This window comes from Sinohyriopsis cumingii, chromosome 1 (assembly GCF_028554795.1).
Source record: "Sinohyriopsis cumingii isolate HCF-2022 chromosome 1, ASM2855479v2, whole genome shotgun sequence".
Classification (NCBI taxonomy): Eukaryota; Metazoa; Mollusca; class Bivalvia; order Unionida; family Unionidae; genus Sinohyriopsis; species Sinohyriopsis cumingii.
Genome location: NC_142961.1, coordinates 35,416,228 through 35,431,152, shown reverse-complemented (window position 1 = coordinate 35,431,152; position 14,925 = coordinate 35,416,228). Strand labels below are relative to the sequence as shown.

At 35.3% G+C, this 14,925-nt stretch overlaps 1 protein-coding gene across 1 annotated transcript in view; it reads right to left on the bottom strand.

Moving 5' to 3' along the window:
• Positions 1-14,925, bottom strand: part of LOC149806692 (cell division cycle protein 20 homolog) — a 38,047-nt gene that overhangs the window by 10,408 nt on the left and 12,714 nt on the right. The window contains exons 5-7 of the mRNA XM_089956647.1: positions 8,745-8,941; positions 7,925-8,019; positions 5,203-5,431 (exon numbers count right to left, since the gene is read on the bottom strand). Coding sequence (XP_089812773.1) covers positions 5,203-5,431; positions 7,925-8,019; positions 8,745-8,941 — 521 coding nt within the window. The remainder of the gene's footprint in view (positions 1-5,202; positions 5,432-7,924; positions 8,020-8,744; positions 8,942-14,925) is intronic.

The window sequence follows — 14,925 nt, the reverse complement described above, 5'->3', positions numbered from 1 at the left end:
TACATTATCAATGATCACAAAGTTTAAATACTTTCATGAGAGAGAGAGAGAGAGAGAGAAAGAGAGCCTATATTAGCTGTTAGGCAAACAGCATATTCATTGTTAAGATGATGAATGGACAGGCACCAGTTTCTTTTTTTTTATATGATATCAGCCTCCATAATGATGACAAGGAAAATAAAATAAAACTGTAGACAGATTATTACAAATGTATTTGTTTCAGTGTGTACCCCACCCATCTATCATCTTAACATTATTTCATCAATGTCATTACCTTAACTTAACCAATTAGAAAACTCATCCAAATATCTGGCTCTCAAATACTTTTCAAAAACATATTCTTGTTTTGATATAAGTAATATGAAGGTATTATACATATGGTATTAAATGATAATAAAAATCTTAAGGTAAACGAAAGAAAAATACACAGGCTCAAAGAAAATCCCAACATCACCCCACCCACCACCCCCTGCAAAAATTAAACAAGAAACAAAGTCTTGAATACAAGTACAACAAAACTTCAATTTAATGAAACAAGGTAATAAGCAAACATCCAGGTCTAATAAATGTCAAATATATTTTCTTGTTAACTGATTGGGAATCCAGAGAATTTATAAACACTCATGTATGGAAACACACACTCATATATTTAAAAGAAAAGCAAAATAAAATAAAAAAACTGGCTATAAGTGGGCTCAAACATCTACTGTCTAATACATTAGTATCAAAATCAGAAACGTTTTACCTTTACAGCATCAGTCTCTATACAAGAAGTGCCGACAACTTACTATATGTAAACAATTAAATGGCCTGGTGAGGTTACTTATGGTAACATTTATCCAAGACTTCGATAACCTGCATTTTTGTTTTGTATTTCACTAGGATAATAAAACCCAATACACATTGTTGTACTAAAAGTAAACAAACTGTACAATAATCCTTCTCTTCAATAAATACTTCTGTGAAAATTGTAACAGTAATTAGTCATGTTAAAATGTGCCAGTAACCCAATGAGTAGATCTATTTTAAAATTTTAAGTTTTAAATCCAGTCTACAGATGACAAGTTAAGCAAATGAACAACAATTCATGAAACTGAAACAAATGAAGCATACTGCTAATGAATATTGTATTGTTTTCAGTGCCCATTTCATAACTTTAATGTATGGGTGTGATTCATATTTTATACATATTATTTTCCTGTCTGCTTCAGTGTCAGTATATTTGAAATTATAGAAAAGCAGAATATAAACAATAAATGCAGCTTTATATGAACAGGCAATGAAATATAACAGATTTTATTTCTTACCATCATTCCATTTTAAAAAATTTAATTAAAAAAAGCACTATCAGCTGCTTCCCGTTTTTATTATTGCTGTGAACATCATTCCTCAATGTACCCCTTCTATATTTAGCTGTTCTCATCCTAATATTCCCATGATTTATGCTAAAGAATGCAAAAAAAGCAACCAGAAACAAAAAGAGAAAAAAAAATACAATCACCCTATAAAAACAGCAATTGATATTTGAATGTCAATTTTGTTTCAAGAAACATAAATGGCATTTTGTGTTAAGGTGAAGTGACACCTTAAAATTGTATAGCGATGAAAATGGGGGCCAAAATTGAACCTTGTCTTTTTGGAATGGGCATTTCAAAAAAAAAAATGTGAACTTCAAGACAGAGTGATATTTAATCTTGGTGATCCAACTAGAGGTTCTACCAAATCAAATCCATCCACATTTGTTTTTGCACACTCTTCCAGACTATGATGCAGGGATCAATATTCATATCTGTGTTTCCCTTTACCCTCTTTTGCACTTCAGAGGCCCCCAAAGTTTCAATCTTACCCCCAGCTTTGATACCCAAGTTTGTTATTGACTCAGTCTGACCCCCAGTTTTGACACCAATGAAATTTTTGACTCTCAGTCTTGCACCCCTAGGGGATCACTGTGTGTGTGTATATATGTATGTATATATATATATATATATATATATATATATATATATATATATATATATATATATATATATATATATACACACACACACACACACACAGTTTCCCTTTATGCACATTTGTGCATCAGTGACGCACATTGGAGAAAATTGACACACATATTTTGTTGCCTTGCTCTTTTTTGGCACGAAGGATTCGCATGATGTGATCAGGATTTATTTAATATCCAATGCATTGGACGAGGGGTGGCATCGTGTATACTTCAAGCATATGCATTGACTAGTTCCCCACTTTGTTTGCTCCCTGCCTATTAGTATAGCGGATTGCAATGCAGGGAAGATACAAATTAAGGAACCAGACTAGCATAGGCACTGTTATGACAGAGTAAGCTTCCTCTAATCTCATGAGCACTCACACGATTTCCATCGAGCTCAGCAAGATGTCATCTTGTTGATGTTTAACATCAATGCTTGTTGCACTAGAAAGTGATCTCCAGATTAAAACGCCATACACTAAGAATCATTAGCGAAGAAAGTGAAAGAAGCAGAACGCAAAAGAGTAAATGTGGATCTAACTTTATGAACAATGGAGAAAATAATTCCCTTGACTGGAATACGGCACATCCATTAGGATTACTGGTGTGACTTCTAATCACGAAGACTGTAAAGGTGAATAATCCTTTCGTGACAGGGTTTAAGAATTTCAAAAAATCTGCCCTCGTTCGCCACAAGACAGCTGGAGAACACATATATCCCAAGACATTCTTTCACAACAGAGAAATCAGTAAACTGGCCAAGACAAATGCTTTTATTTGGATTACACTGTCAGGGGGTCATTGCAGATTTTGTTGGTTTTTAACCTTGCTGCATTAAAAGAAAGTTCAAGTGTAACTTATTAGAAACAAGATCAATCATTAGCCGCCTTGATTTTTGGATAAATTTGTTCTAGGACAAGTACAATGAAACCGATGCTCGTACACATTTTATGACAAGCAGTAAATTAACTGCTGTTCAGTTAAAAAGATTTTTTAGGCTTTTTGTATTGGCTTATATGTAATGTGTTGGTGTATAATATTGCTTCAAAAAGATTATAAGGAGACTGTTAAAAGTATGACTTTAAAAGAAAAATGAAGTAATAAAATTATTCTTTGAATGGACAATGCATTTGTTTGTTAATTGTGCATGTTGGTTTATTTGTATGTTTAGAGAGAGAGCAAAAGTACGTTTTGCAAGTTGCAATATCCTATTTCAAGCTGAAAAAGAGTCAGATGAAAAATTTTCAGTACATTTTTGACCCCAACATTTTTTATTTGACCCCCAGTTCTGACACCAAGGGGTTTTTTTTTACCCTGAGTTTTACACCCCTGGGGGATACACGTGTGTATGTGTATATATATATATATATATATATATATATATATATATATATATATATATATATATATATATATTGCATTCAATTGCTAAGAGTCAGCACAATAACATTTGAACTGATCCTGCTTAACTAATCTGACCTTAGTATGTGCACTTTCGTATTTCTTTCAATGACCATCAACTTATCATTATGCCCATAATAACATAATGCTCAATACCTTTCTAGTGGGTCAGCATGGGTACTTGCATGTGTTTGACTTCAACATTTGGTAATTGGTTAATTGTGGGGTTTTTTACGTCATTTTTCAGCAAATGATATAAACGGCGTTCAGTATAACTGACAGATGAAGAACTTTGGAAAACCCCTGTAAGGTAAGAACCACAGGAAGCTAGTGGCAAACTTTCTATGTACCCACTTTGGCTGGGCCTAAGACTTGAATCCAATTAGACAGAGGTCAGAAGGAAGTGATCAGTAAAATGTGATGTGGTTTTGATTTTTAACGTAGATTTATAAATTTTCCAGTCATATCGCTATGACGTCTGCAATGTGGCAGTTTTTATAGTGATGTCTAGCACTGAGGCATCATGCCACAGACATGTAACATGATGTCCCACCCAGTCACATTATCCTGACACCAGGCTGACCAGTCCTAACACTAACCTCTTAATGCTGAAAGCCAAGCGAGGCAGCTGTTAGTACCATTATTGTAAGTCTTTGGTATGACTTGGCCGGGGATCGAACCCACGACCTCCCGCATCCGAGGCAGATGCTCTAACCACTAGGCCACCAGAGTGGTAGTGATCAGTAAAAGGCAAACTCTTTAGACCACCTGGCCACCCAGGAACTCCATTTCAATATGCAGCAAATGTTTATCAACAATAATCTAAAATTAAAACCCACTTTTTGGCATAATTCTGCATTATTCGCCACGTCTGCCCATGTCCAAGGGGGGAGGCATAAGGGGCCAGGGGGGAGTGCAATCTGAAGCTAGCTGCAAAAATCTAAAATATCAGCATAGAAGGGGCAACAGACCATCCCTTATGCTGCCTAGCACACTTATGACCCTTACAAACCTTTTGAGAAAACTCACAAACTACAGCCAAATGTGAGAGTAACAATAGATCTGGGTGTGAGGCAGCTCCTGAGAGTCCCTCCAAACTGGAGAGAATTTCTGTTTCATCCAAGCACAAGGGCGTGGGAAACAAATTTAGGGATGAAGGCATTTACATTTACTGTCTCACTGAAAGACAATATCTCCTCCACTTCCCGAGTCGACAGGTGGGAGGAGGTAGTGGGGAAAGCTGATCAGATACCCTTCCCTAGTCTCACGTGTGCATGCAGACTCCATTCCCAACAGGGTTGATCAGTGGCCTGGCAAGATAAGTCTCAATTCAATATCTTTCCTCATACCAAAATGGGACTCTTATTAACACTGGCTGGTACTCAAGGACCAGGGCATGAAGTCCTTGGCACAGCTCCGATTTATAGCAAGCAGAGCTAAAAACAACCCGTTTAAAAAGGTATTATACATAGTGACAGAAATGACATTCTTTATGACCTGCTCTGCCTCCTGAACCCATCTATAATATTATGTAAGACCTGACAACTCTTCACTTTTAAAGATAGGGCTAGGTATCCTGGTACCATATGAAAAGTTAAGTGAAAAAAAACTGTTACCTAAACTCGAATATTTTGTTGATGGAATCTGCTGATCCAATGACAGAAAAAAGGAAAATTGAAATTATAAGTGATAAATGATCATGGATGGATATTTATTTAGCTGTCAATTTTATGCAATCAATGTTAATAAAGTCCTTCAGACTTTATTCACTTTGTGAGCAATTAGGTATGATTTACAAATGAAGTACTCACCTTGACAGCAGCCAGATGCTGCGAGAACACGTAAGTTGGCTGTGGGGAGGTATCTGTGACATTGGATCCCCAGATGTTCAGGAGGTTGTCGTTACCCCCACTGGCCAAGTACCTACCATCCGGAGACCACTTCAGGCCACACACCTCCTGTGAATGGCCAGAGAAAGTCCCCACATGGTGCTCAACCATTCTTACATCATGGTGGTGAATGTTTCCACTCCGTGATCCACTGCAGGATGAAAAAAACAAATTCATTAAAATTTTACTTTATTCAAAGTTTCTGCATGTACATGTGGCATGGAATAAATATCACATTGCCTTAATAAGCCCAGTGTCCTAACAATGTATTTAAAAAAGTATGTAGCTTTTAAACCAAATTTAATCTTCCAGAAAAATTAACTTTCCAAAGTACATCCACTTCCTACTGAGATTTTCTTTTAATTTGGCTTTCTTTAAAGGAAGAAGAAAGGGTTGGAATTGTTTTGTTCTACGTGAAGCATCTCTTTCTACGTATTAAGGGTTTCTCTGACATTTCGCTGGAAACTGTTTCCAGGTGAATTGTTCTCACTGTCAGGAGAGTTTATTATGTAACAATTGCCTGCTACCACTGTAAAGATTCCCTCCTACCCCCATTTTGATGTCCTCTACTCTCAATCCATGTCAAAAGAAGAGGATATTATATTCCATATAAACTGTAAAAGACTGACAGCTGACTACATATCAAGTCAGTGAAATCAGATGTACATTATAAATATTACGGGTCTTATATAAATATATGGGGTCTTATGATTTATGATTATGTCCATTATTGCTTTTTCAGTCAGGTGTAACTGGCTGTATAGTATGTATACAAAATGAGATTTAAGGGCACACATTGCTATTGAGTACATCACAGAAGAAAAATATGTAAGATAAGAGTTTGAATTGATTACTGGAGAATATAATACATAAATAAAAGAGCAGAATACACTTTAACATGTCTGTTAGAAACTTTTTCCTTTTATGACAGGACATGCTAATAGACTCATTTTTCGACTACATCTACATGTCTTTTTGATAACTTTAGTCATAAATTTTTAATTGTAAAAAACATTATAAAAGTACAAAGAAAGATGTGGGAGGTCGTGGGTTCGATCCCCGGCCAAGACATACCAAAGACTTACAAAAATGGTACTAACAGCTGCCTCGCTTGGCACTCATCATTAAGAGGTTAGTGTTAGGACTGGTCGGCCTGGTGTCAGGATAATGTGACTGGGTGGGACATCATGCTAATGTCTGTGGCATGATGCCTCAGTACTAGACATCACTATAAACTGTCAAACTGCAGACATCGTAATGAAATGACTGAAAAGCTACATTAAAAAAAGCCAAATCCTAATCCAAACAAAGAAAGAAAGAAGAAAAAAGGCTGTTTTTTAAAATAATAAATACAACTCAACTTCAAGACAACATTCAAATGGTTTTAATTAAATATACCTATTATTTGGAATGCTCAAAGTATAAAAGGGCAAGATAAGTTTTTTTTAGTCGGCTTGCCCCACTGTACTATATTTGTCTAGATTGATATGTCTTGGAAACCCCATCCCTGATTCCATGTCCAATGTGACCAAGCCCTCAATGGTAAAGATGGATAAAAGGTCCGATGTCATTTCACATATGCACTTGTTTTTCGTTTCCTCTAAGTATATATGTATTGTATGGGGATCTCGATATTTTCCAAGAAAGGTCCACCCCAATTATATCCCAAGGTTTCAAATCTTTATCTCTAATGGTGTAAAAAGAGTTGTACAGCATCACGGGTGTTGATTTAGATACTGATGTGCCATCTTGTGGGTTCTGAAGAGGGTCAAGTTATACCAACAGCTGCAGGACTGTGATGTTAAATATTAATTAAATTCTATTAAATCATAAAGTTCCATCTGACTACTTTCCAATGCCAAGAATGTTCCACTGTTTTGTCAGGCATTTTTCAGAATACTGAAATTTAACACATTAATAAAATGATTTTTTTATTATTGGGAGGTCTAACTGATTTTCATATGGCCAGTTGATTTCCATGTGAGCAAGCCAATGGAAAAATATGTCACGACAACCTTTGCATTAAAATTCACATGTAAGAGCACATCAAGATAATGTCACATAATCCCTTAGGAATGAGAATATTAAATTCCATATAACTACTCAAAGTCCACTACGATGTTGCCATGTAATATGTCTTATTATCAGTTTTGTTTCAACACAACCAACAAAGGCCTACTAAACTTTAATATTTAACATTTTAAGTAATATTAGTTACAGCAGTCCTGTCACAGCCAGAAGATGGTGTCTTACCTGACAGAGTAAGTACTGTCACAGCCAGAAGATGGTGTCTTACCTGACAGAGTAAGTACTGTCACAGCCAGAAGATGGTGTCTTACCTGACAGAATAAGTACTGTCACAGCCAGAAGATGGTGTCTTACCTGACAGAATAAGTGCTGTAACAGCCAGAAGTTGGTGTTTTACCTGACAGAATAGAAGTTGTACTTTACTTGATCATCAGCAGAGTTGAGCTAGAGTCAGACTCTCAGCAGATAATTAACTCTGATCTTGGCCACCAATTAAGCTGAGCAATTAACCATTTCAACACTACAAAATCATGCAGAGTAATCAGAGTACCCTGGCATACATCTGTTAAAAGTTTTAAATGGAACAGCCATATAGAAAATACTTATGTTTCCCTACCTGCTTAGAATAGGACCATTCCAAGACAGTGATCCAACCCGAGCCACATGTCCTGTCATGTTTCTCAACCTCTTCTCCTGGGCAACATCCCATAACTGTAAAAAAAAAACAGGATCTTACAGGAGCGAACATTTCAAATAAAAATTCTGCTGTGAGTCTAATGACTGCTACATTGTGTAAAAGTTAACTGAAATTATTCGACAAGTTTCATAAATTTTATTTGGAATGATCACCTCTGCAAGATTCTTTTTATCACACAATGAAAAATGTTGAGTTTATATAACAAAACTGCAGAATATTGTGAACTACTTTGAAATGTTTCAATACTTTATGCCTTTTCCGTATATTACATCATTTGTAACATCAACATAAAGTTGACTTGTTTATATTCACATCAACAAATGTCTTGTTTTTCTAAAAGACTTAATGCAAATTTGGAAATTTAACTGGTTAAAGAAGTGAAAATACATTTCAGCTGCATGATGTTACAAAAAATATTATGTTATTATATACAAGGTCAATGGTGCAATATAATGTAAATCACACAAAACACTCAGCCAACAATCTATGCAGCATCTCATAGTTTTGGTAATTAATGGCTTTTACAGTGTATTAGAATGGAGGTGTGTGTAAATTACAGCAAGAATGTTCCAAGGTAGACCGATGGTAAATGATAAAAAAAACAAGTTACTGATGTAACTAAATTATCAAGATGCAAAACATTATCATCGACAATTTTTTGCGTGTACGGTAGAAAATCATTTGACATTGATTACTCGGTGAAGTACTGATAGATTCTAAACTTGTCACCTGCATTTACCTGCACTTCCCCAGTGCTACAACCAACAGCTAAGTAATTTCCCTCCTTTACCCAGGCCACTGCACCAACATACTCCTCGCTAGTTTCCAACTGTAACAGCTGGGTTATCTCGCCTGTTGAGGCATTCCATAGATATACACTGCCGCCTAGACACACCGCTAGCTGATTATTAGCTGACCAATCCAATAAATTCAAGTCTGAAAATAGTATCAATAATAACAAGGCTAAATCTTGAACCTATTTAAATCTAATTATCACTCCTAGCAGACTTTACCTCTTTTAAATCTGATATGAAATGAACTTGAATGATTCCAGTGTGCAAATCACTGAAATACAATGTATATTTTTTTTTACTGTTATTTGCTGTAGAAAAAGGACAGTTCAGTTTGAAGAAACTAGTGTATTTGCATATATTATTATTCAAACTGTTTCAAAAATTGCATATCAAAGGAACACTCATGATCCTCAATTATATATTGATGAACCCCAGGTTGTGCTGCAAGATTTGTGTGAATGAGTGGTGCATCACATATGGCATGTATAATGTTCCTGGTAATAACATCAGAGATTTAGACAAATAGATAATCTGCAATACATAATGCACAGATTCATAACAGTACAACTGGATCATATTAATTCAGCCAATATCCAAATATATACAAATACTAAAGCCGAGGAAACATTAGCACTTAATGGTAGTGTCAATCTTTTACATTTTTATTTGGACTTTTGGTATCAGTCCTAAGATCTGTGATAACATAAAATAGTAGATTCCCATAACATTCAGACCTAAAATTCCAACATGATGGGGTCCTTAATACTAGTACACCATCATTAAGCCGTAAGCCATCCTCAGCTATACATATTCTAAAAACCTTTATTTAATTATGTGTAGATGCACATTTTAAAAAAATAAACTTTTTTCTCTAAAGAATTGAAATGCTGAAGAAAGCAGAGCTGCTCTCAGCTGAGAATTTCTTCACCGATTTGAGATGCTTATAGCTTCTGGTATAGCATGGTCATATTCACCTTGACTTGCATGATACTGTTTAAAACGAATTTTAGAAAATGTTGCCATCTGTACTAAATTTTCTGCTTCTACATGAACAAAACCAGAATGCCTACACCAATATGAAAGTATGTTTTTCAATATGTAAAGGTAACATTCCAAGTCAATCAAGAACCATAACCTTGTTAAGTTTTGTCAGAAAATCAAACTTGATGAACCTGTAGGTCTTTTTCATATCAGGTCTCATACCAAATTTGGTTTCAACCTATCAAGGTCTTCAGAAGTCGTTGAGCAATAATCAAACTCTGTGACAGGCAAATCTGACATGATTTGAAGGAAGGGGCTTCACTACATGGCTGGGACATAAGTCATTCTTTAAGAAGTATATCTGAGATGCAAATTGTGTGTTTCTGTGTAATTTCTATATATGCTTTTGTGCTTAAAGGTATGACTTTGCATTCTTAATGAATACAAGGAATATGAATGTATGAAGGAGATCAAACCCCATAAATGAATCCACAATTTTATGAGGTGTTGAAACTTCAACTTTTATTTACCTTGCCCCTAGATAGCTCATCTCCATGAGGAAGAAGGCTCGTACAAAAGCAAGGAATACTGTTCACATTTCATGGCTATTCTTTGAAATCTGTTTACAGCAAAGCAGTGACTGTCATTGGAATAAGACTGTTCATGTGGACCATCATTATTTTGGCATCTATTTGTAATATAGCCTCTACTAACGACACTGACATTGGGACTTTACGATGCATGGACATGGATAAAGTTCCATCAAAATATCTAACAAGGTTAAAAAGTGACAGGCCAGTGACTTGCACTACCTATTGTTGTAACTGCTACCTTGAGGACAGGAAGGATGGCTATGAATATATGAGAAACTGGTGAGATATAAAAGGCTATCAGATCTTCACTGTTCAAAAGCTATGTACATACAAAACAGAAGTCATGCAGGGTTTGAAATTATTGTTAGTCCAGTGACCAACCTGTAAATTTCCTGTCAGACTAGTAGTTCTCATAATTTCAATAGCAAAATAGCTAGTAAAATTTCAGCTGTCACCGATTTGTGTTCGTAACTTTTTTCATGTATTTCAAAACAAGTCTATTTCGCGCTTTTCTAAACAAGGCAGCTAGGAACAAGAAAACTATGAGATTGTTTGAAGGTACAAAGCCACTGGAAAAAAAGTAAAAGTTCTGAGAAAGACATCAAAGAAAGAAATACTGCTTATAACTGGAAACAGCATAAAACCTTCAGCAGACATGGGCAAAATACAGGCAGATTCATGATGAGAACATTATATGGTGTCATTGGTGAATGGGGTCAGCAAACACACCAAAACATGCAGCTTCATCATCAGTTGTTGTAACTTTTAATATGAATTGGAAATTGCACATGGAAACTATGAGCAACACAAAAATTCAGGAAGAGCAGCATAAAGTAAACACTAGTCCTAGACTTACAATGTATTTCAAAGGTTTTTACCCACCCCTAAATGTATTATCTTGATATGGCTGACATTGCTTTTCTAGTAGATTTAGTGAAGATAAAATTCTCAATCTAATAGTCCTTGAGGCATGGTTATGCTATGTGATACACTGTTTAATCACAATATATAACTGACTAAAGTATAATTATAATATCTTCAGTGGCTCAAAAGTTATACTCCAGGCAAGGGAAGTCATTAAGGTATGTGACACTTTGTCTAACCATGAAAAATATTTGCCTAAAATTTCATTACAGGATTTTCAGCAGTTCAGAAGTTATATTCCAGACAAAAGAAAAGTCACCAAATTAAAATTTCCCCTGCTTTGAACTTGACTTTCAGGGAAGGGGATGAGGAGCAGGGATAGTATGTGACACTGTGTAATCACAAAACAATTAGCTAAAACTAGATTATAACATCTTTAGTAGTTCAAAGTTATATTTCAGGCTGCCACCAGCCAATTTCACAGTGGACTGAGGCAAATAACAAATAACCAGTCCATCTGGCCAGTTGGAATTTGAGGCACATCGAATAAATTTAATCTCCAAAGTATATATTTTTAGATATAAGAAATATTAGGAACCAAGTTTCTGATGAACACTGATGAATCTAGGTGAGATGATAAGTACAGTCCTACCTGTTTATGTCGACATCCTCGGGCCCGAGGATATAAGTAGACATAGGCAGATGTCGCGATAAGTGAGAAAACAAACAATGGAAATTTTGAGTACATGAAGACATAACCAGTGTGAAATACACTTGTATATTGACAAATTACATTTTGGTTACCTTTATGTAATAAAATCCACAATAAAATATTGCATCGGTCACATCCTGATATGAAAAACATTCACTACGATATTCAATGTCAATATTCAATGCTGGTACCGCACATGCTTGCATAGTTGTTATTTCCATGCTTCAAGTACATGTACTTAAATTTTTGGTCAGTCTGTTCCCATCTTATTGAGGCTACCAAGGGGATGGGGCTATTCACAGGGAAATGAAAACATGTCAACAAGTTGGTTTAAACAGTACATGTATTTAGTTTCAGAAGTCATCATGAAAAGTACATAAAAGCGAACAAGAGATATGCGGCTGATATGATTAATGAAGGCATAATATTGTATTCATTGACACATGCTAAATAAAGTTAAAAAGGAAACTGTCACAGCACAATAAACTTGTTTTAATCACCGATCTCCTTGGAAAATGCAATAATCGATCAGATTTCATTGCTTTAAGTTAAGTCACTGCGAGAGGACCAAACAAAAGCCTGTTTTTTTTCAACTGCGACATTAAAACCTGGCGCTAAGACTAATTGTTGAATAAAGTACAGGTCGGAGATGGCCGTTTGCCGACATAAATAATTATGCGGGAAAACTGAAGCATGTCGGCAAGATCAAATAATTGTTGAACAAAGTATGAGTCGGAACTGGCAGCTTGTCGACATAAATGATTAGAAAACAAAGGTATTGTTCAAGCTGGGACCAAGGACTTCTGTCGACATGTACGTTTTATTTTTTATCTCGATGTCGACATAAGCATGACAATTTTGGTAGTAATAGAAGAACAAGGGACCAGGACTTCACAATTTTGGTCGAAATAAGTGGGTAGGACTGTAATAGGCATTCACCAGATGCTTGTAAATCCAGATAAAGACTCTTCTGTGTCCGATGACACTTGCCATTCCTGATTCCCAATGTCACATTGACACCAGAACCAAACACAGCCAAGGAACAAAGAACTATATACAAGGAATATGAAACTATCACACAAAAACAGGGGGGGGCAGAGAATTCACTTGGAATATTGAAACAAGATGCATTCTAAGACCATGACAATTCTGTTTGTTCAGATCAGCATCACAAATGATATCTGAAACAGTTACTGTAACTTGATGAATTTTTTCTGTTTGCTCTGTAACAGAATAAGGCAAGAAATAACTTGGTTTCACCTTTATCATTTTCGTTGTACATGCATACAACATTACCTAGGGTGGATAATTGTTTTTCCAGGTAAGTGACTGAACTAGCATTATCTCGTCATAGATCGCTTGCAGCAAGAGACACTAAATGCATGGGTATTTTACCCTTACTAATACTCACTCTCTTGTAGATTTAAGGCAAGTTTCTTTTCTAACGGACACACTGGTCTTTTGGATCTTGTCAACGAGTGAACGTTCTCCGTTTCTGTTCTACAGCCATAGGGGTAAGTGTTAAATTTGTATTTTATTTGATATGTGAAGCATATTCAGTTTTTAATGTTGTATCGTGAAATGATGCCTTTACAACTAAGCTGATTTGAACTCTTGAATTGTTACAAGTTGCTATTAAGAGTTTAATTTCGTAGCATATATCTACAGAATTTAATTCTGTACCCTTTATTATGACCACTTAGGTTTTATTTGTAGCTGTCTGTACGTATACGTGTCTGTGGGTATATCAGGCTGTCTGTCTGGCTGTCGGTATGGGCATGGAAGATGATGTAACTATCAAGACCATACAAAGATGAAGCTGCTGATTTGTAAAACTGTGCACATGGTGGATCCATGAAGGGTATGTGGGGCCAATACAAGTGTGGGCCAACCCAAGAATTCGGGAGAACTGTGGTTTGTCAGTGGACACATCTGCAAGTTTTTATACATATTTATGAATCATATGGCTGTACAAATGACCAAGTTATATGTTTGTTTCAACTGACTGCTGTTTCAATCGAGTACAATTGAGTAATTTTTAGTACATGAGATTATTTGAATCTTACTTTCATTACATGAGATTATATGAATCTTACCGTCATACATTTGAATATATGAATCACATTTTTGTTTTCCTATTTGTAAATGTTTTGTGTAAAGTAGTTCAATGAGTCATATGTTTAGAGCGTGAAAGAATCACTGTATCTGCAGAGTAAATATATTTTTATTAATTCATTTAATAAGTTTCCATCTTTCACCTCATTGTGTTGTGTTGTCATTTGATCCAAGCATCCACTGAGGTCTATCCTGTTACACTCAAAATGTAATGTTACAGAATTCATTTCGCAACAAATGATTTCAATACCATTTTAATATTATAATCAACATATAGAACAAGTCTGCATATTTCAACATATTCTGTAAAGATTGGTCTGTGTACTTGTAATCAGCCATGTTGGCCCTGGATTAAGGAAGAGTTAATTTTTTGTATACAAGACTAAGCAATTATAGGAGCCATTACCTGCCACATGTACAAAAACATGGTCTACTCATTAGACAAATTTTAACACAAGCATACATTAAGTAAAAATTTAAATTAGTTTTAACGTCTAGATGAGTTGTGTATGGGTCTGCATCAGCTGAACAACAAGTTTCATTCTCCAGTCAGCTAACAGTGGTCATATTATGCCAAATTTAATAAACTTGACACGGGATATAATTATTCTATTTTGTATTTTCCTTTATGTTCGTTGTTTTATTACACTAAGAACCTTAACAAGGGCTGATATTCACATCAACCTGAAGTTACCATAGAGTCATTGAATACATTTTGTCTTGTATGATGAATATGTTTTGTCTTGTATGATGAATACATTTTGTCTTGTATGATGAATACATTTTGTCTTGTATGATGAATATGTTTTGTCTTGTATGATGAATATGTTTAGTCTTGTATGATGAATACATTTTGTCTTG